Below are 20,864 nucleotides of genomic sequence, written 5' to 3'. Positions count from 1 at the left end.
AGTGAGAGCTTGCTTAACCTGGTTCTGGCTGGGGCAGAGATCACCCTCTACAAGAGGTAGGTACCCTCTAACGCAAATCAGGGCCAATGTGATCTCCTTGACCAGTTTTAATCGCTTAAGCAGCTTGGAGAGGAATTTTCCAGATTTTTCCGATTGGCCTGGGTTTTTAATGTTTTTGCACCTCTCTTGGGAGGTTGCACGGATCTGGCTGGGTTGGTGGAGAGTGTATACACTGTGATGCATTAGGCATTCCTGTCCGGCATTTTCATATGTTCACAGAAGAGTATAATAGTGGAAATGAAAGGGTACAAAAGGAGGTGGTGAAAGAATTTTATAGAAAACTACAGAAAAGATAGCATAGCAGTAACGGAAATGCAAGTGAAACTCTGGAAAAGGCACTAGATTCTGATGGCATGCATCCCAGAATCTTCAGAGAAGAAATAGAGGATTAGTTCACAATCTTTCAAATATCCTTGGAGAAGTTGTGCCAGAAAACTGGAAGGTTACCAATGTAGTATCCCTGTTCAGGAAGAGAAAGAGAAAGAAATGGATGACAACAGCCCAGACAACCCAATACCAGCAGAGGGCAAGGTACTAGATACCATAATGTGCAGAAAATTGACATCACTTAGAAAGATATGGGTTTATTAAGGACAGCCAGCATGGTTTTGAACGTGGCAAGTTGTGCTTGACATTTTTAATCATTTTTTGAGGAATTAGCACAATGTAATGAAGAGGGATATGCAGATGTGTACAGACTACACCTTATTTGAAGTTGCTTAATTCAAATGATCTGATAATTCAACTTTGAGCAGCAAATTCCCACTTTGTTGTTATTTGCATCGCTTAATTCAAATTGTTGGATGTTGAACATTTTTAGCACAGAAAGGGACTTTAAAATATCAATGAACAATATATGGTTTTTCAAAAGGCATTTGAAAAGATGCCACAAAGGAGGCTTATTAAAATTAAAGCACAAAGTATTAAAAAGGAACATGGGCAGCATGGATAAGAAGTTGGCTGAAGGACATAAAAAAAAGAGTAGTGGTTAATTGAGGAACAATGGTCCTAATTTTGACTCCCAAAGACACCACTGGTCACATCCTTCCAATTAAAAAAAAACATCCATTAACCACTGCAACAGTGACTACGCTTCAAAAAAGTACTTAATTTTCTGTGAAGCACAATGGGATAGAAAACTACAGCGCAGGAGGCAGCCATTTCGGCCCAACGTGCCCACGCCGGCCAACAAAGAGCCACACGGCCCTCGGTCAGCAACCCTGAAGGTTACATATAAACCTACAAACAATGAACAATGGTGGACAGGTAAAGAGCACCCAGCCCAACCAGTCCATTCCACACAACTGCGACACCATATGTATCGCAACATTTTACACTCCATCCCACCCCACCCAGAGCCATGAGAAAAAATTGGGAAAATTCCTCTCCGACCCATCCAGGCGATCGAAACTAGTCCAGGAGATCACTCTTGCCATGTTAAATTCCCTGAAGTACTTACCATCGTGTCTGCGCCAACCAATAAAAGGTTAACGACAGCACATTTGGAATGCAGTGACTGGATCGGTCCAAGTCAGCATGAGAAAGGGAAATCATGCTTGACAAATCTTCTAGAATTTTTTGAGGATGTAACTAGTAGAGTGAACAAGGGAGAACCAGTGGATGTGGTGTATTTGGACTTTCAAAAGGCTTTTTGACAAGGTCCCACACAAGAGAGTAGTGTGCAAAATCAAAGCATGTGGTATTGGGGGTAATGTATTGACATGGATAGAGAACTGGTTGGCAGACAGGAAGCAGAGAGATGGGATAAATGGGTCCTTTTCAGAATGGCAGGCAGTGACTAGTGGGGTGCCGCAGGACTCAGTGCTGGGACCACAGCTATTTACAACATACATTAATGATTTAGATGAAGGAATTGAGTGTAATATCTCCAAGTTTGCAGATGACACTAAGCTGGGTGGCGGTGTGAGCGGTGAGGAGGATGCTAAGAGGCTGCAGAGTGACTTGGACAGGTTAGGTGAGTGGGCAAATGCATGGCAGATGCAGTATAATGTGGATAAATGTGAGGTTATGCACTTTGGTGCAAAAACATGAAGGCAGAATATCTGAATGGCAGCAGATTAGGAAAAGGGGAGGTGCAACGAGACCTGGGTGTCATGGTACGTCAATCATTGAAGGTTGACATGCAGGTGCAGCAGGCGGTGAAGGCAGCAAATGGCATGTTGGCCTTGATAGCTAGGGGATTTGAGTATAGGAGCAGGGAGGTCTTGCTGCAGCTGTACAGGGCCTTGGTGAGGCCTCACCTGGAATAGTGTGTTCAGTTTTGGTCTCCTAATCTGAGGAAGGACGTTCTTGCAATTGAGGGTGTGCAGCGAAGGTTCACCAGACTGATGCCCGGAATGGCAGGACTGACATATGACTGGACCAACTGAGCCTGTATTCGCTGGAATTTAGAAGAATGAGAGGGGATTTCATAGAAACATATAAAATTCTGACAGGACTGGACAGGTTAGATGCAGGAAGAATGTTCCCGATGTTGGGGGAGTCCAGAACCAGGGGTCAAAGTCCAAGGATAAGGGGTAAGCCATTTAGGACCAAGATGAAGAGAAACCTCTTCACTCAGAGCGTTGTTTACCTGCGGAATTCTCTTCCGCAGAGAGATGTTGATGCCTGTTCGTTAGATATATTCAAGAGGGAGTTTGATATGGCCCTTACGGCTAAAGGGATCAAGGGGTATTGAGAGAAAGCAGAAAAGAGGTACTGAGGTGAATGATCAGCCATGATCTTATTGAATGGTGGTGCAGGCTCGAAGGGCCGAATTGCCTACTCCTACATCTATTTTCTATGTTTCTATGTTTAATCCCACTTACCAGCTCTAGGTTTGTAACCCTGCAGGTTACGGCACTTCAAGTGCATATCCAAGCACCTTTTAAATGTGGTGAGGGTTTCTGCCTCCACCACCCTTCCAGGCAGCGAGTTCCAGACCCCACAACCCTCTGCGTGAAGAAGCTTCCCCTCAAAACCATCCACCAACCAGCCTAAACTGACCCTTGCACCAAGGGAAATAGGCCCTTGATACCCACTATATCCAGGCCCCTCAAAATTTTATACATCTCAGGAGGTCTCCCTCAGCCTCCTCTGTTCCAAGGAGAACAAACCCAACTTATCCAATCTGTCATAGCCAAGATTCTCCATTCCAGGCAGCATCCTCGTAAATCTCCTCTGCACCTTCTCCAGTGTAATCACATCCTTCCTATAATATGGCAACCAGAACTGCATGCAGTATTCCAGCTGTGGCCTAACCAGTATATTATACAATTTAAGCATAATCTCCCTGCTCTTGTATTCTATGCTTCAGCCAATAAAGGAAAGCATTCCGTATATCTTCTTAACCACCTTATCCACCTGGCCTGCTACTTTCAGAAATCTGTGGACAAGCACTCCAAGGTCCCTCTGTTCATCGACATTTCTAAGTGGCCGACCATTTAATGTGTATACCCTTTCCTTATTAGCCCACCCCAAGTGCATCACCTCACACTTCTCTGAATTAAATTCCATTTGACACTGGGCTGCCCACCTGACCAGTAGATTGATATCCTCCTGCAGCCTATGACTTTCCTCTTCATTATTAACCACAGCCAATTTTAGTGTCATCTGCAAACTTCTTAATCATACCCCCATATTCAAATCTAGATTATTGAAGTATACCACAAAAAGCAAGGGACCCAGTACTGAGCCCTGCGGAACCCACTGGAAAAATCCTTCCAGTCACAAAAACATCCGATCATTACCCTTTGCTTCCTATCTCTAAGCCAATTTTGGATCCAACTTGCCACTTTGCCCTGGATCCCATGGGCTCTTACCTTAGTGACCAATCTGCCACGTGGGACCTTATCAAAAGCTTTACTAAAGTCCATATATACTACATCGTATGCACTACCCTCATCGACCCGCCTGGTTACCTCCTCGAAAAATTAAATCACGTTAGTCAAACACAATCTTCCCTTAACAAATCCGTGCTGACTGCCCCTGATTAATTCTTGATTTTCTAAATGTAGATTTATTCTGTCCTTCAGGATTTTTTCCAATAATTTTCCTACCACTGAGATTAGGCTGACAAGCCTGTAATTACTCGGCCTATCCCTTTCTCCCTTCTTAAACAAGGGTACTACATTAGCAGTCGTCCGGCACCATGCCTGAATCCAAAGAGGACTGGAAAATGATGGTCAAAACCTCTGCTATTTCTTCTTTTGCTTCGCTCAACAGCCTGGGGTGCACTTCATCCAGGCCTGGGGATTTATCCACTTTCAAAGTTGCTAAACCCCTTAATACCTCCTCTCTCACTATGTTTATTTCATCCAGAGTTTCACACTCCTCCTTGATAACAGTATCTACATTGCCCCTTTCCTTTGTGAAAACAGATGTAAAATATTCATTAAGAAGCATACCCACATCTTCCACCTCCACAAAGATTACCCTCATGGTCTCTAATAGGCCCTACCCTTTTAGTCATCCTCTTGCTCTTAATATATTTATGGAACATCTTTAGGTTTTCCTTGATTTTACTTGCCAAGAATTTTTCATGCTCGCTCTTAGCATTCCTAATATCCTTTTTAATTTCATCTTTGAACTTCCTATATTTCTCCAGAGAGTCTACAGTATTTAGCAGGCGGTACATGACATAAGTTTCCCTTTTATTCTTTATCCTCCCCTCTAGGTCCGTAGGCATGCAGGGGGCTCTAGAATTGTTATTCCCACCCTTTTTCTTTAAGGGCACATGTTTGGCCTGAGCCCTCTGGATCTCCTTCCTTGAATGCCTCCCATTGTTCCGACACAGATTTACCTTCAAGTAGCTATTTCCAGTCCACTGTGGTCAAATCAGTTCCCAACTTAGCTTTTCCCCAATTTGGAACTTTTATTTCTGGTCTATCCTTGTCCTCATCCACAACTACCTTGAATCTGTCTGAATTATGGTCATTGCCATCAAAGTGCTCTCCCACTGATACCCCTTCCACCTGCCCAGCTTAATTTCCCCAAAACTAAATCCAGAACCACCCGCTCACATGTTGGGCTCATTGCATATGGATTAAAAAAGTTCTCGAATGCATTTTAGGAATTCTGCACCCTCAATACCCTTCATACTATATTGGCCCCAATCAATATTAGGATAAATATAGTGTGAAGGGATAGCAGGAGATCCTGAAAGTTGCTGTACAAGTGCAAGTTTATTTTTCCTAAATGGAGGACAAACTGATAAAAGCTGTTGGAAAAATATATAGGATCCCAGATTTTATAAATAGGGGTATAGGGTATAATAGCAAAGAGGTAATGCTAAAACTATACAACTCATTAGTTAGGCTACAGTTTTAGGCACTCTGCTTTAGAAAATATATCAAGGCCATGGACGGGATAAGATGCGCCAGGGATGAGAGGTTTTACTACTGAGCAAAGAGAAACTGGAGCTCTGTTCATTAGGAAAGAGAATGATGTTAAGAAAATCGACAAGGTTTTCAACATTTTGAAGGATAAGGAGAGTTTGGAAATCTAATCCCACTGAATAAATATTTGAAATTAGGGCGGGAAAAAAAAAATCAAGGGTATTGGGGAAAGAACTGAGCAAAATGAACTAAATGGATAGCTTTCAGAGAGCCAGGGTAGGCACGATGGGCTAATGGCCTTCTACTATGCTGTAAAATTCTACAATGAATCAGTGCTTCACACATTTAGTGACAAATACTTTAAATTAATTCTTACCTGGTGGCAGTATTCACACTGATATGGTTTCTCTCCACTGTGAGTTCGCTTATGCCTCTCCATATGATATTTCTGTATGAACCTCATGTCACATTCATCACACTGAAAAGGTTTTTCACCTGAAAATGCCATTTCCAAATGATTACACTCATCATTTGTTAATGTATTAAATTTAGTTTTACATGAACTCTAGACTCTAATAAATTCATTATTTTTGCCAACGAAGGCCACAGTAATGCAAGATGTGAGAAATCAGCATTAATTTTGAAAGTCATTTTTTTAAAAAAGGGAACACTTCTTCTCCCCAATTTTCTGCATTCCTCCAAAATAGTTCACTCCTTTCTGGTAATGATTATGATTATGGATGTTGAATGCCCATTGGTACATCACCCAACTGGCCATTTTAAATGTGAGCCAAGAGAGCAAGCATCAGCAGGATACTTGATGGCTGGAAATATTATACCCAAGATAGACACTCTATTGGGTATCGATTAATGTTGAAATTACTGTTGGATATCATTACATGTGCACATTGTGCTACACTATAATTAAGCTTCTGTAAAAACTTTGAAACAGTTAAATAACCAGTTGGAATCTGTGCCTGCCAAACAAGGAGAATATTTATCGAAAACGACAGAACAAGACACGAAAGACAAAATACTGATATGTAGGGAATGAACTGTTACTTTGTCGAAGATGCATAAATGGATAATGAACATCGGTGAGGAGCAGGAACCTTGGTTGATTTTCCTTCCCTAATCCAGATGCCTCAAGGCTAAGTGTAGCAGCCTTAGCACTGGCCTGACTGAGATCAGTTAACTCAGCACAGATCGGAGATTAAATGTGGGATGCTGTGTCTATCTCAGCTACCCAACGCCTTAAACAGCTGAACCACTGGTGAATGAAAATTGCACAATTTATCAGTAAATATAAATCCACACAAATTATATGCTACTGAATCTTTCACAGATCACCACCAAAACATAATTAACAAGTCATTTATTTCATAACTGCTGTGGGACATTTGCCAATAAAGGAGCAGAGAGAGACAGGCAGAGAGAGACAGGCAGAGAGAGAGAGAGAGACAGGCAGAGAGAGAGAGAGAGAGAGACAGGCAGAGAGAGAGAGAGAGAGACAGGCAGAGAGAGAGAGAGAGAGACAGGCAGAGAGAGAGAGAGAGAGACAGGCAGAGAGAGAGAGAGAGAGACAGGCAGAGAGAGAGAGAGAGACAGGCAGAGAGAGAGAGAGAGACAGGCAGAGAGAGAGAGAGAGACAGGCAGAGAGAGAGAGAGAGACAGGCAGAGAGAGAGAGAGAGACAGGCAGAGAGACAGGCAGAGAGAGAGAGAGAGACAGGCAGAGAGAGAGAGAGAGACAGGCAGAGAGAGAGAGAGAGACAGGCAGAGAGAGAGAGAGAGAGAGAGACAGGCAGAGAGAGAGAGAGAGAGACAGGCAGAGAGAGAGAGAGAGAGACAGGCAGAGAGAGAGAGAGAGAGACAGGCAGAGAGAGAGAGAGAGAGACAGGCAGAGAGAGAGAGAGAGAGACAGGCAGAGAGAGAGAGAGAGAGACAGGCAGAGAGAGAGAGAGAGAGACAGGCAGAGAGAGAGAGAGAGACAGGCAGAGAGAGAGAGAGAGAGACAGGCAGAGAGAGAGAGAGAGAGACAGGCAGAGAGAGAGAGAGAGAGAGACAGGCAGAGAGAGAGAGAGAGAGACAGGCAGAGAGAGAGAGAGAGACAGGCAGAGAGAGAGAGAGAGACAGGCAGAGAGAGAGAGAGAGACAGGCAGAGAGAGAGAGAGAGAGAGACAGGCAGAGAGAGAGAGAGAGACAGGCAGAGAGAGAGAGAGAGAGAGACAGGCAGAGAGAGAGAGAGAGAGAGACAGGCAGAGAGAGAGAGAGAGAGAGACAGGCAGAGAGAGAGAGAGAGAGAGACAGGCAGAGAGAGAGAGAGAGAGACAGGCAGAGAGAGAGAGAGAGACAGGCAGAGAGAGAGAGAGAGAGACAGGCAGAGAGAGAGAGAGAGAGAGACAGGCAGAGAGAGAGAGAGAGAGAGACAGGCAGAGAGAGAGAGAGACAGGCAGAGAGAGAGAGAGACAGGCAGAGAGAGAGAGAGACAGGCAGAGAGAGAGAGAGACAGGCAGAGAGAGAGAGAGACAGGCAGAGAGAGAGAGAGAGAGGCAGAGAGAGAGAGAGACAGGCAGAGAGCGCACACAGCTTTGCTTTCTCTTCCCAAATGAATGAGGGAAGAGGAGGCAAGCAGAAACCATGGAATTGAATGTGAAAGAAAAAAAAGAGAAAAATATGAATTATGAACTGCATTTAAGCCCCAAGGGGGAAAAAAGAGCAAGTATCCACAGAGGAAACTATATTCCTAGAGAGCTTATGAATGAAAGAACAACAAAGTCCTTCTGGTGAATAGATTAAGCGAGTGCACCACAGATCCCCATTATGAATTTGAGTTAAACAACAAAAACTTTGGCATACAAAATCAGTTTTAAATTAATTATAAATTTAGTATACTGAAAGATAAAGAAAAAATTTGTGCATAATTGTCCACCAATATTTCCCTTCAACAAAATGGGGAATTTCTTTTTAAAAAAAGCCAGAGAATGAACTACAAGCTACAACAGAGAAAAATAACAATCCAGATAGTCATGAACAAGCTTTCCTGGGAAGCCTTATGTGCTGCATGGTGATGGTGCCAGCCCACTTAAAAGGGGTTGGAAATGTCCATTGTAATCTTCGTTCTCTTCAAACTATCTGCAGCTTTTCACACAGCTGATCAGATCAACCTCCTTGGTTGTCCAGCTTGGTTGAACTGCCTTCACCTGGTTCCACTTTTGTCTATTCAATTCTAGCTAGAGCATCTATAACAATGAAGTTTCTCTTCCCAGACTCTCACTACAACCTCAGGAGTCTCAAAGATCCATCCTTAGCTCTCTCCTATTCCTCATCTATATTCTGCCCCATGGTATCATCCGCCAACATGGGGTGAGCTCCCACATGTACGCTGGTGGCACTTTTCCACCTTTTCCGATGCCCCCACGGCCTCTCTGCAGTCAGACCACTTGTACAACATAAATTCTTGGATGAGCCATAACTTTCTCCAGCTAAAATACTGGGAAGACTGAAGCCACCAAATCTATCCCCTCCCTGAGCCAGTGTTCCAGGCAGAACCAAACTGTCCACAACAAATGGTCTCCTTTTCAACCCAAGCTAATTTTTGACCCCACATGCACTCAGTCATAAAGACCACCGACTTCCACTTCCATAACATTACCTGTCCTCTGTTTATACCTCGGCCCATTTGCCACTAAAATGTTCAACCAGGTCTTTATCACCTCCAAACTCATTTACTTCAATATTCTCCCAGCCAGCTTCCCATCCTTAAACCTCAGCTCATCCAAAACTCTGCTGTCCATATGCTACCGCACCAAGTCCTGATCTTCTACCTGCTTTGGCTCCCGGTCACCCAAACTATCCTTGCATTTAAATCCCTCCAGATCTTAGCCCTTCTCTTCTCTAATCTCCTCCAGCCCTATAACCCACCCTGAACAATTCTCTAATTCTACTTTTGTGCATCCTCCCCTCCCTTCATGCTACCATTGGTGATGGTGCCTTCAATACTCTGGAATTCCTTCCTTGAACATCTTAGCCTCTCATGTCTGTCCTCCTTTCAGAGCCTCCTGAAAACCCATCTCTCAATCTTATCTTCTCTGGCTTGGCAGCCATGTTTCTTTATGCTTGTGTAAAGTACCTTGGAACATTTTACTACTATTGAAAGCACTATATAAATGCAAATTACTGCCATTGTTCACTCAAGTATTCAAGAGGCCAGTCCAAGCGATGCATAACATATGTAACAAAAGCACCAGTGCTGGGGCCATGCCAAAATCTATACTATTGATCGGATTAGGCCAGAATTGAAGGCAATGGATAATTTCAGAGTTTACAGCATTTGACAACTATGGAAGTATTGTTGTAAGACAAGAGAAGATTCGAAGCTGAAAGGGTGTGCAGAAGTGCTGAACACTGCAAACTGGCTGTTGTTTTATCCTTGAATTTAATTCCTATTATTCAATTAATATGGTTAAAACAGTGGTTACTTTCTTTTGATCCTTGAAGTTGAGATTTTGTTGGTAGAAGGAAAATGAAAATAGCACAACTGTAAATGTAGAAATACCACCTAGGTTGTGATTTGTAGATATATTTATACAAGAAAGTACTCAGAAGGAGAGAAACAAAATATACATCAGGATTAAAAATACTACACCTTCAATCCACAATACGACACACTGAATTTAATCCTACTTACCAGTATGAATCTTCTCATGTCTTTGCAGCAAATACTTCTGAATAAAACGCATGCTACACTGGCTGCACTGATACGGCTTTTCACCTTCGAAAAAATCAAAAATGTTTGACATCATATCAAACAACACCATACTTAAAATAAAATGGACAGATTTGTAAACTTCGATCCTGCAGAATACCAGGCAAATGTCCCAAAATCCCATGCAATACAAAATCGGACTTATTCAGTCACTGTAAACACTGGCCCGAATATTGTGTTGTCATAATTCACATACAACTTACCAATGTGAGGGGAGGGGGGGGGGGAACATGTTCTATGTTTACCAACTATATTATATAGAGGGACCAACAAGTTTCCAAAGCATTTTGTATATTCAACACACTGCTCTTCTACTGTGTTATATCTCGATCATATACCTTATGTATGAATATCAGCATGAGATGCGGGCAACATGGAATCAATAAATAAAATAACATTTGTAAATAGTTTGGTCTGCAACAAGTCAGACTTCACTAAAGGGCAGAAAAATACAGAACTATGGCCCCAAATTTGGCCCTGCGTTTTTTTTTCAGCGCACCACCGAGCCCCCCGCCGACATTTTACCTCAGAAGCAGCGCCAAAAAAATCTGTGCGATCATGGCCGATTCTCGGGCCGTCTGTGGAGCTGGCGAGGCGCAGAACAAAGGGGGGGGGGTTGTGACAGAGCTAGGTCCCAGCATTGAAGAGAGTGCCCAGACCTCTGCACATGCGCGCTAGAGTCTGCGCGCATGTACAGTAGCTCCTGGCAGGCCGTTTTTACAAACGCGCGCTGCAGGCTGTGTGGAAGGGGCTGAAGCACGCCGTCCCTAGCCCTGGCCAAATGGGTTCCCTCATCGGCGGCCCGCTGCGTTCCCTAAGGTAGGACATCTATTTTTTATTTGTTATTTATTGATTGATTTTGGTGCAGGGTTCCTTCTATTTTATTTGTTAATTAATTGCTTATTACTTTTTGTGCTTTGTTTGGTGCTTGGTGGTGCTTTAAATGTAGTTACTTGCGCCGATTCCTTAACTGTAAGTAAAGGTATTTCTGTGCAGACAAAAGTGGACACATACGCTGCCCTAAGTTAGTTTAGTACAACTTTTTTCTGGCCAAATTGGCATAAATGATGTAATTGGCTGAGAACACCCTCTTTCGAAAAAAAAAACTGACCTAACAAAAAAACCTAACTAACCCACTTACACAGGCACAAATTAAATGGCCATATTTGCAACTAAAAAGCTACACCAGAAAAATCAAGTTACACCAAAAAAGACATTGCAACACATGGGGAAATTTGGGCCCTACCAGTGATAATTCAATTAAATCACAAATATAATAGTTTAGATTTACTCAGATATACATACTGTTGACTGCCAACTGTCTTGAATGATGTAATATATTTGTCAGTAAAATTCTACCAACTATCATACATTTTAAAAATAGGATCTAATGGACAGTTTTATACATGCCAGATCAGCCATACCTGTATGGATGAAAACATGTCTTTGTAAGTGGTAGTTGGTACGAAACGCAGCATTACAGTGCTCACAGATGTGAGACTTCAGGCATTTTAGCCCAAGTGATCCATCTTCATTTATTGTTAGAATCTGAAGAAAAGTGTGGAGAACCAAGATTCAATTTTATTCCAACACAGAACATATTAGACAAGTTACCCAACTGCTTCTGTTAAGACCAACCACAGATAACATGCTAAAACTTGATCAAAATTAAACACACAGATGAAGTTTCCCAGGTTTGATAAAAGCAATTTGCAAATAAAATTGATGTCCCACACAAAACACATGATGGAAAACTAGGGCACCTGATGTTGCAATTAAAGATTTGACAAAGAAGTATTATTTTACCAGTAAGTAATACAAGCCAAAGAAAACAATCGACTGAATACCCAATAAATATTCAACATTAAAAATACAATCTGATATATTTTTAAAGTCTAAAAGAATAACTAAGCTACTTTCTTATTTAACCCATTTTTTCCTCACCAGCTCTCCTGAAGGTGCTGACTGAAGATGGGGCACATCTCCACCGACACCTGGGAATCCCTTGCCCAAGACCACCCCCTAAGTGGAAGAGCAGCATGTGGGTGGGAGCTGAGCACCACGATTTGTTGCCGAGAGCATGCAGAAAACAATCGCAGGCAACGGAAGGAGCGTTCGGCAAACCAGACTCCCCACCCACCCTTTCCTTCAACCACTGTCTGTCCAACCTGTGAGAGAGACTGTGGTTCCCATATTGGACTGTTCAGTCACCTAAGAACTTACTTTTAGAGTGGAAGCAAGTCTTCCTTGATTTCGAGGGACTGCCTATGATGATGACTTTGCCCAAAGGTGCCAGCAGCCCTCCATTCCTCAACTGGTACTTCACCCGTGGCCAGTGTGTGCCTCAATGGTATTAATACAATCACAGGGGTAGTGTGCTGGTGAGTCCGATCTTCTCTCTACTCGATGTCCACACACATACATGGCTCTTTCAGCACATCACTGGGCAATGACCAGGAGTGGGAGCCCTTGCACAATTTTCTGTTTCCTCATCCAGGGGTACTGTGGCCAACCTCTACTGCTTTCATTTTCCTATTGAAAATCCTCCGTCTGTACTACCGAGTTATCTTTTCAAAAACCTGTGGAAACTATCTTTCATGGTTTGCTAACTTAAAACCCTTTATCATTTTGAAATCCTCTATTGGGTTCCCCCCTTAACTTTCTCTCTATTCTTGCTGTTGCATTTTAGTATTTTTACACTTGGATTCAACATCAGTAACCACTACCATAAGCAAACTTTAAGTCTCTTACAAACCAGAGACCCTTTATCGCCACAATGTCTCAGTAAACGTAGCAAGATCCAGGAGTCAGACAGAAATCCTCCAGTTTACTAGAAAATATCACATGCTGCCAGCTGATCTCCGAGTCATCAGCAAGCAAGCACAAGAATATAGAATCTATAAAACTATTCAGATTATCGGACTGTTAAAGCTATAAACAAATTATTTTAATATTCAACAGATAAATGAACAGTATTCAGTACAAACTGTGCATTTACAGCAATTATAAACTTTACTGTTCTCCAAATGTGAAAAAAAGATGCCTTTCCTGCACTAACTCAATATATAATTAAAGGTCGGAAAAGTGGTCACTCACTTCTTACATAAGAAAAGCTACCATAGAGCCTCAGTATCTCTACTGCCTTCATTCACGATTCACTGCTGACTGGATTAAAGTCAGCAACAGATATATCATTCAAAATCCTTAAATATACGGAAATAAAATTTGGGGGCTAAAATTCCAGCCTCGCCGGGCCGTACGGAATACGTACAGACCCGGCGAGGCCCCGCAGAAGCTGGGCTTTGGCGCACAATGCGCATGCGTCGAAAACCAGCTTTTCCAATCTGTCAAGTTGGCGAGCGTGGGCTATTTGCCCAACTCTTGCCCAGCGAATGTCTTTAAAACACTTGCGTCTGGTAAAAGCAGGCGCATAGCCTACTTTTACATAAGAACATAAGAAATAGGAGCAGGGATTGGACATAAGGCCCCTTCGAGCCTGCTCCGCCATTCAATACGATCATGGCTGATCTGATCATGGACTCAGCTCCACTTCCCTGCCCGCTCCCCATAAACTCTTATTGTTTAAGAAACTGTATATTTCTGTCTTAAATGTATTTAATGTCCCGGCTTCCACAACTCTGAGGCAGCAAATTCCATAGATTCACAATTCTCAGAAGAAATTTCTCCTCATCTCAGTTCTAAATGGGCAGCCCCTTATCCTAAGATCATGCCCTCTCGTTCTAGTCTCCCCCATCAGTGGAAACATCCTCTCTGCATCCACCTGGTCATGCCCCCTCATAATCTTGAGTTTCTATAAGATCACCTCTCATTAGAAACATAGAAACATAGAAAATAGGTGCAGGAGTAGGCCATTCGGCCCTTCTAGCCTGCACCGCCATTCAATGAGTTCATGGCTGAACATGCAACTTCAGTACCCCATTCCTGCTTTCTCACCATACCCCTTGATTCCCCTAGTAGTAAGGACTTCATCTAACTCCTTTTTGAATATATTTAGTGAATTGGCCTCAACAACTTTGTGGTAGAGAATTCCACAGGTTCACCACTCTCTGGGTGAAGAAATTCCTCCTCATCTCGGTCCTAAATTCTTCTGAATTCCGATGAATAGAAGCTCAACCTACTCAACCTTTCCTCATAAGTCAATCGACTTATCCCTGGGATCAACCTAGTGAACCTTCTCTGAACTGTCTCCACAGCAAATATTATCCTTTCGTAAATATGGAGATCAAAACTACACGCAGTATTCCAGATATGGCCTCACCAATACACTGTACTGCTGTAACAAGACTTCCCTGCTTTTATACTCCATCCCCTTTGCAATAAAGGCCAAGATAACATTGGCCTTCCTGATCACTTGCTGTACCTGCATACCATCCTTTTGTTTCATGCACAAGTACCCCGAGGTCCCACTGTATTGCAGCACTTTGCAATCTTTCTCAATTTAATAACTTGCTCTTTGATATTTTTCTGCCAAAGTGCATGATCTCACTGTAAAGTCCTGTTCCAGTGTGAGATACATGACACTCACATTTTCCAACATTATACTCCATCTGCCAAATTCTTGCCCACTCACTTAGCCTGACTATGTCCTCATAGAAATATAGAAACATAGAAAATAATGAACTTGCATCAACAACTCTCTGCGGTAGAGAATTCCACAGGTTAACAACTCAGTGAGCAAGTTTCTCCTCATCTCGGTCCTAAATGGCTTACCCCTTATCCTTAGTCTGTGACCCCTGGTTCTGGACTTCCCCAACATAGGTAACATTCTTCCTGCATCTAACCTGTCCAGTCCCATCAGAATTTTATATGTTTCTACGAGATCCCCTCTCATTCTTCTAAACTCCAGTGAATATAGGCCCAGTTGATCCAGTCTCTCCTCATATGTCAGTCCTGCCATCCTGGGAATCAGTCTGGTGAACCTTCGCTGCTCTCCCTCAATAGCAAGAATGTCCTTCCTCAGATTAGGAGACCAAAACTGAACACAATATTCCAGGTGAGGCCTCACCAAGGCCCTGTACAACTGCAGTAAGACCTCCCTGCTCCTATACTCAAATCCCCTAGCTATGAGGGCCAACATGCCATTTGCCTTCAACACCTGCTGTACCTGCATGCCAACTTTCAATGACTGATGTACCATCACACCTAGGTCTCCCCTTTTCCTAATCTGCCACCATTCAAATAATAATCTGCCTTCACATTTTTGCCACCAAAGTGGATAACCTCACATTTATCCACATTATACTGCATCTGCCATGCATTTGTCCACTCACCGAACCTGTCCAAGTCACCCTGCAGCTTCTTAGCATCCTACTCACAGCTCACACCGCCACTCAGCTTAGTGTTATCTACAAACTTGGAGATATTACACTCAATTTCTTCATCTAAATCATTGATGTATATTGTAAATAGCTGGGGTCCCAGCACTGAGCCCTGCAGCACCCCACTAGTCACTGCCTGCCATTCTGAAAAGGACCCGTTTATCCCGACTCTCTGCTTCCTGTCTGCCAACCAGTTCTCTATCCACGTCAATACATTGCCCCCAATACCATGTGCTTTAATTTTGCACAACAATCTCTTGTGTGGGACCTTGTCAAAAGCTTTTTCAAAGTCCAAATACACCACCATCCACTGGTTCTCCCTTTCCACTCTACTAGTTACATCCTCAAAAAATTCTAGAAGATTTGTCAAGCTGATTCCCTTTCATAAATCCATGCTGACTTGGACCGATCCTGTCACTGCTTTCCAAATGTGCTGCTATTTCATCTTTAATAAGTGATTCCAACATTTTCCCCACTACTGATGTCAGGCTAACCGGTCTATAATTACCCGCTTTCTCTCTCTCTCCTTTTTTTAAAAAAGTGGTGTTACATTAGCTACCCTCCAGTCCATAGGAACTGATCCAGAGTCGATAGACTGTTGGAAAATGATCACCAATGCATCCACTATTTCTAGGGCCACTTCCTTAAGTACTCTGGGATGCAGACCATCAGGCCCTGGGGATTTATCGGCCTTCAATCCCATCAATTTCCCCAATACAATTTCCTGACTAATAAGGATTTCCTTCAGTTCCTCCTTCTCGTTAGATCTTGTGTCCCCTAGAATTTCTGGAAGGTATTTCCTTCGTGAAGACAGAGCCAAAATATTTGTTCAATTGGTCTGCCATTTTTTTGTCCCCCATTATAAATTCACCTGATTCTGACTGCAAGGGACCTATGTTTGTCTTCACTAATCTCTTTTTCTTCACATATTTATAGAAGCTTTTCAGTCAGTTTTTATGTTCCCAGCAAACTTCCTCTCAGACTCTATTTTCCCCCTCTAATTAAACACTTTGTCCTCCTCTGCTGGATTCTAAATTTCTCCCAGCCCTCAGGTTTGCTGCTTTTTCTGGACAATTTATATGCCTCTTGCTGGGATTTAACACTATCCCTAATTTCCCTTGTTAGCCACGGTTGAGCCACCTTCCCCGTTTCATCCCTGTGATATTTAAATGTTTTCCATTTCATATCCATCGTCAACCCTTTAAGTATCATTCGCCAGTCTAATTTAGCCAATTCACATCTCATACCATCGAAGTTACATAAGAACATCTAGCCCCTCGAGCCTGCTCCGCCATTCAATAAGATCATGGCTGATCTGGCCGTGGACTCGGCTCCACTTACCCGCCCTCTCCCCGTAACCCTTAATTCCCTTTCCTTAAGTTTAGGACCTAAGTCTCTGAATTAACTGTGTCACGCTCCACCTTAATAAGGAATTCTACCATATTATCACTCTTCCCCAAGGGGCCTCGCACAACAAGATTGCTAATTAGTCATTTCTCATTACACATCACCGAGTCTAGGATGGCCAGCCCTCTGGTTGGTTCCTCGACATATCGGTCTAGAAAACCTGCAGCCTCTATGTCCTCCTCACACATTACCCTTCCTCCCATCTTTGTCTCGTCAGCAAACATGGCTACGTTACACTCAGTCCCCTCTTCCAAGTTGTCAATATAGATTGTAAATAGTTGGGCTTCCAGCACGGATTCCTGCGGCACTCTGCTCGTTACTGGTTGCCAACCAATGAACCATTTATCCCAACTCTCTGTCAGCCAATCTTCTATTCATGCCAATATATTATCCCCAACCCCATGAACTTTTATCTTGTGCAGTAACCTTTTATGTGACACCTTGTCAAATGCCTTCTGGAAGTCCAAATACACCACATCCACTGGTTCCCCTTTATCCACCCTGTTCGTTACATCCTCAAAGAATTCCAGCAAATTTGTCAAACATGACTTTCCCTTCATAATCCACACTGACTTTGCCTGACCAAATTTTGCTTTTCCAAATGTCCTGTTACTGATTCTTTAATGGACTCCAACATTTTCCCAACCACAGATGTTAGGTTTCCTGCTTTTTGTCTGCCACCTTTTTTGAATAGCAGCGTAAAAGTTATAAAACATAAAATTTCAAAACACATGTTAAAAGCCCTGTCCTCAGGAAATTTATTTTAAATCCAAATTTAAAAACTTTCAAACAAAATCCCCAAAATATATATTTTTTCTAAAACATTTCCATTAACTTTAATTTCAATTATTATTAAATATTGAGATTTTTTTTTAAACATTTTTAATGTTGTGTTTGGGTGTTGGGGAGGGGGGGGGGGGGGGGGAAAACAGGGTTCTCCTTGATAATAAGGGGAGCTCGTACTTACGGAGTTCCCATTATCATCAATGAGAATACTGTACCTTCATTGGTTGTCCAGTGCTTCTCCCTCCGTATCTCCAAGACGTGGACGCGCTGCGAAGCGCAGGAAGAGAAGGCCTCAGAATGGAATCGCTGGATGGCATAGATCTTTTTTCTTATTTTCAGGCGAGCACCCGCGGGAAGCCCAGAACCGGGATTTCAGGGCCAATATTTCTCTCAACTATATTATATATATTATATAGATAAAAGCAAACTACTGTGGATGCTGGAATATATTATATTATATGTAGAGTTGGTCGATTAAATTCTTTGATGTGTCAAATAACCTCTTAGATTCCCCCTTCAAGTGCAGGTGAGAGCAATCAAACCACCTGAACTGTGCATCTTGCCCCCTTGTCTGCAGGTGTGAAATTAGCTGCAAAGTGTGTATTCTATGCAACTTGGATTATTTACCTTTGAAGGAGAACGCTGCTTCCTTTTCTTTTTCTTTTGCAAATCTATTGGTTCTTTTTGTTGTCCTTTATCTTTCTTCAGTTGTCCAGCTTCTTCAGCATATTGGATTTCCTGTTTTACGTTTACCTTTAGAATGACAAAGTGGTACTGAAATGAAATTAAATTCAAACCTAAGTAATGCAGAGTTTACTTCCAAAAATACTAGTGCAGGTTAAGTGACAGCTGCAGCAGCATATACTTCTATTATTTAAACAAGGAAAGATACTATATATTACAAGCAACAATACAGTATGCCAGCATGTGACTCAAATGGCGATAATACAGCAGAAAATAAATTAAAATATTTCAGCCAACATAAATGATGGTGCATTCTGCTATACCAAAGTTGTCAAGGAACTTTACAAAATGGTTCAGGTTAGAAACTGCCCAAGAATATAAGGAAAGGTACAGACCAGAAACAGGATAACCTATCTTTTCTCTTTAGATGTTGACTGACCTACTGTGTACTTCCGCATTTTTATTTCCGATTTTCACCATTTCTCCTTTTTGTTTTGCTCTAATTGTGGTACCCAATTCAATACAACTTTATTGGAAATGCCGTAACATTACCAACAACTGGACTCAATATGCCTTTTTTCCCCCCCTCACAATCCTGGAAGTGTCATTAATGGAGACTATATACAGGTGCAGCATACAGGAAAATCCGGAGTTCTGGAATCCGGGACGATCAGTAGCAGGGTCGTCCGGAATCCGTATAAAATGTTCCAGAATCCAAACCCGCCAATGCTGACAACCTCAGGGCCCAGCCACTGCTTGCCTCACCGTCGCTGCCCTAACCTCAGGGCCTCGCCACCGGCCCACCCGAACACCACCTTACTGGCTGGCCCAAACAGCCCCTCCTCCCCCGCCCGGCCCTCCACGGTGGGGCCAGTGGCCCAAACTGGACCTCATCGACAGGGCCGGAGGCCAGAACAGCTACCTCGGGCCGGGGGGGGGGCGCCGGGAAGGAGACCCCCTCCCCCCCACCACCACCCCCTTCCGGCATTCTGAAATCCGGAAATACCCGAACCTGGATTCATGAAGTCAGAAAGACGATCGAAAGCCCGGAAAAGCCCGGAATTCGGAACAGCCTCGATCCTGATGGTTCCGGATTCGCGACACTGCACCTGTACTCAATATATCCATGTAATTTTTGTTTCTATCTTAAAATAATCAGTTTGCAAAACTCTTCTATAGCATGCCTGTCTTCCATTTGTTCAGTGAATTTATGCTCCAGTCAATTTATGATTGGTGTCACAATTAATTTGTTTTCTAAACATTCAGAGGTGGTAAAAGGAATTCCAATTGCAACCTGTCTAAACAAAAACTTCACGCATTATTTTATAGTAAGCCAAATAGTGCAATTCAAGGAAGTTAAAGAAAGCCTCCTCACTTGTCAGTCAGCATCACTCTAGTTTTTCCAAGATTGCAGGTGCTATTAGGCAACATGCAGACATGGATGCTGGCAAACTTCTCTTCTTCTTAGGGGGTCCCTCAAATTGAGGATGACTTGCTTCCACGCCAAAAAGGGATGAGTTTAATGAGTTCATAGGTATTTCAATGAAGGACCTAATATTTCAGGTCGCGAACAGCATATTGAAGGGTGGAAGATGCCTGTGCATGGAGTTTAAAAAAAAACGTGTGGTGGCCATTGCACACCACCCACCACATGGGCTTGACAGAGCCTGGTCTTGGTCCAGTGGCAAGGGTTAACCTCATGCATGTGTTGGCAAGCACATGCAGTGACACTCCAGGTTTTGAAGAAAACAATGGGAGCCAGTGTGCTTATGCTACTTACAGATTGTTACCTCGATACTCAGCTTTTCCAATGCTCTCCTGACTAGCCTCCCATCTCTGGAATTCTCGACCTCTCTAATTCTCTCTCCTCCTTTAAGACACTCCTTAAAACCTACCTCTTTGACCAAGCTTTTAGTCATCTACCCTAGTATCTCCTTCTTCGGCTCTATCAATTTGTATCTGATTACACTCCTGTGAAGTGCAGAGAGGGGAAATTGGCATGCTCCAGCTTCACTTTGGTTGCTCCCTGCTGGAAACAGTTGTTGCACAAAAATCAGATTTGGTGCCACACTAATTCGGGCATGAATTTAGCCCCAAGTTCACACAGTAACACTAACATAGATGTTAAGTAGACTTGCTCCAAGGAAATCCTCTTGGTAGACATAATTTTTTTCACCACTTGTAGTAAATGGGAAGACGAATATGGCTCCACTGCCAATCTTCCGCAGTCCTTCAATTGTGATTATTTTAAGATTTACTGAAGTAAAATTGTAAAAGGACATAGTCAAGATGAATGATATATAAACTACTCATCGCTGAAAGCACCACTGCTCCTTGAATTAAGGAATTCAGTTGTATAAATACAATTGCTATGTTAAATTGTGGATAACATGAATAAAACCAGGGCTTTTACTGAATATAAGAACATAGGCCATCCAGCCCCTCGAGCCTGCTCCGCCATTCAAAAAGATCATTGCTGATCTGAC

The 20,864-nt window shown here is 42.7% G+C and overlaps 1 protein-coding gene across 3 annotated transcripts in view; it reads right to left on the bottom strand.

The window, feature by feature from the left end:
* Positions 1-20,864, bottom strand: part of znf148 (zinc finger protein 148) — a 74,758-nt gene that overhangs the window by 9,691 nt on the left and 44,203 nt on the right. For 2 of the 3 annotated variants that reach the window (XM_070875489.1, XM_070875490.1), the window contains 4 exons: positions 18,322-18,447; positions 11,587-11,710; positions 10,085-10,168; positions 5,773-5,891 (listed from right to left, as the gene is read on the bottom strand). In XM_070875489.1, coding sequence (XP_070731590.1) covers positions 5,773-5,891; positions 10,085-10,168; positions 11,587-11,710; positions 18,322-18,447 — 453 coding nt within the window. Of the gene's footprint in view, positions 1-327; positions 521-5,772; positions 5,892-10,084; positions 10,169-11,586; positions 11,711-18,321; positions 18,448-20,864 lie in introns of those variants that run through there. The other variant, XM_070875491.1, reaches the window with a different exon arrangement.

This window comes from Pristiophorus japonicus, chromosome 3 (assembly GCF_044704955.1).
Source record: "Pristiophorus japonicus isolate sPriJap1 chromosome 3, sPriJap1.hap1, whole genome shotgun sequence".
In the NCBI taxonomy this organism is placed as follows: domain Eukaryota; kingdom Metazoa; phylum Chordata; class Chondrichthyes; family Pristiophoridae; genus Pristiophorus; species Pristiophorus japonicus.
The sequence above is the reverse complement of the archived record's forward strand: the minus strand, read 5'-3'. Positions and strand labels throughout refer to the sequence as shown.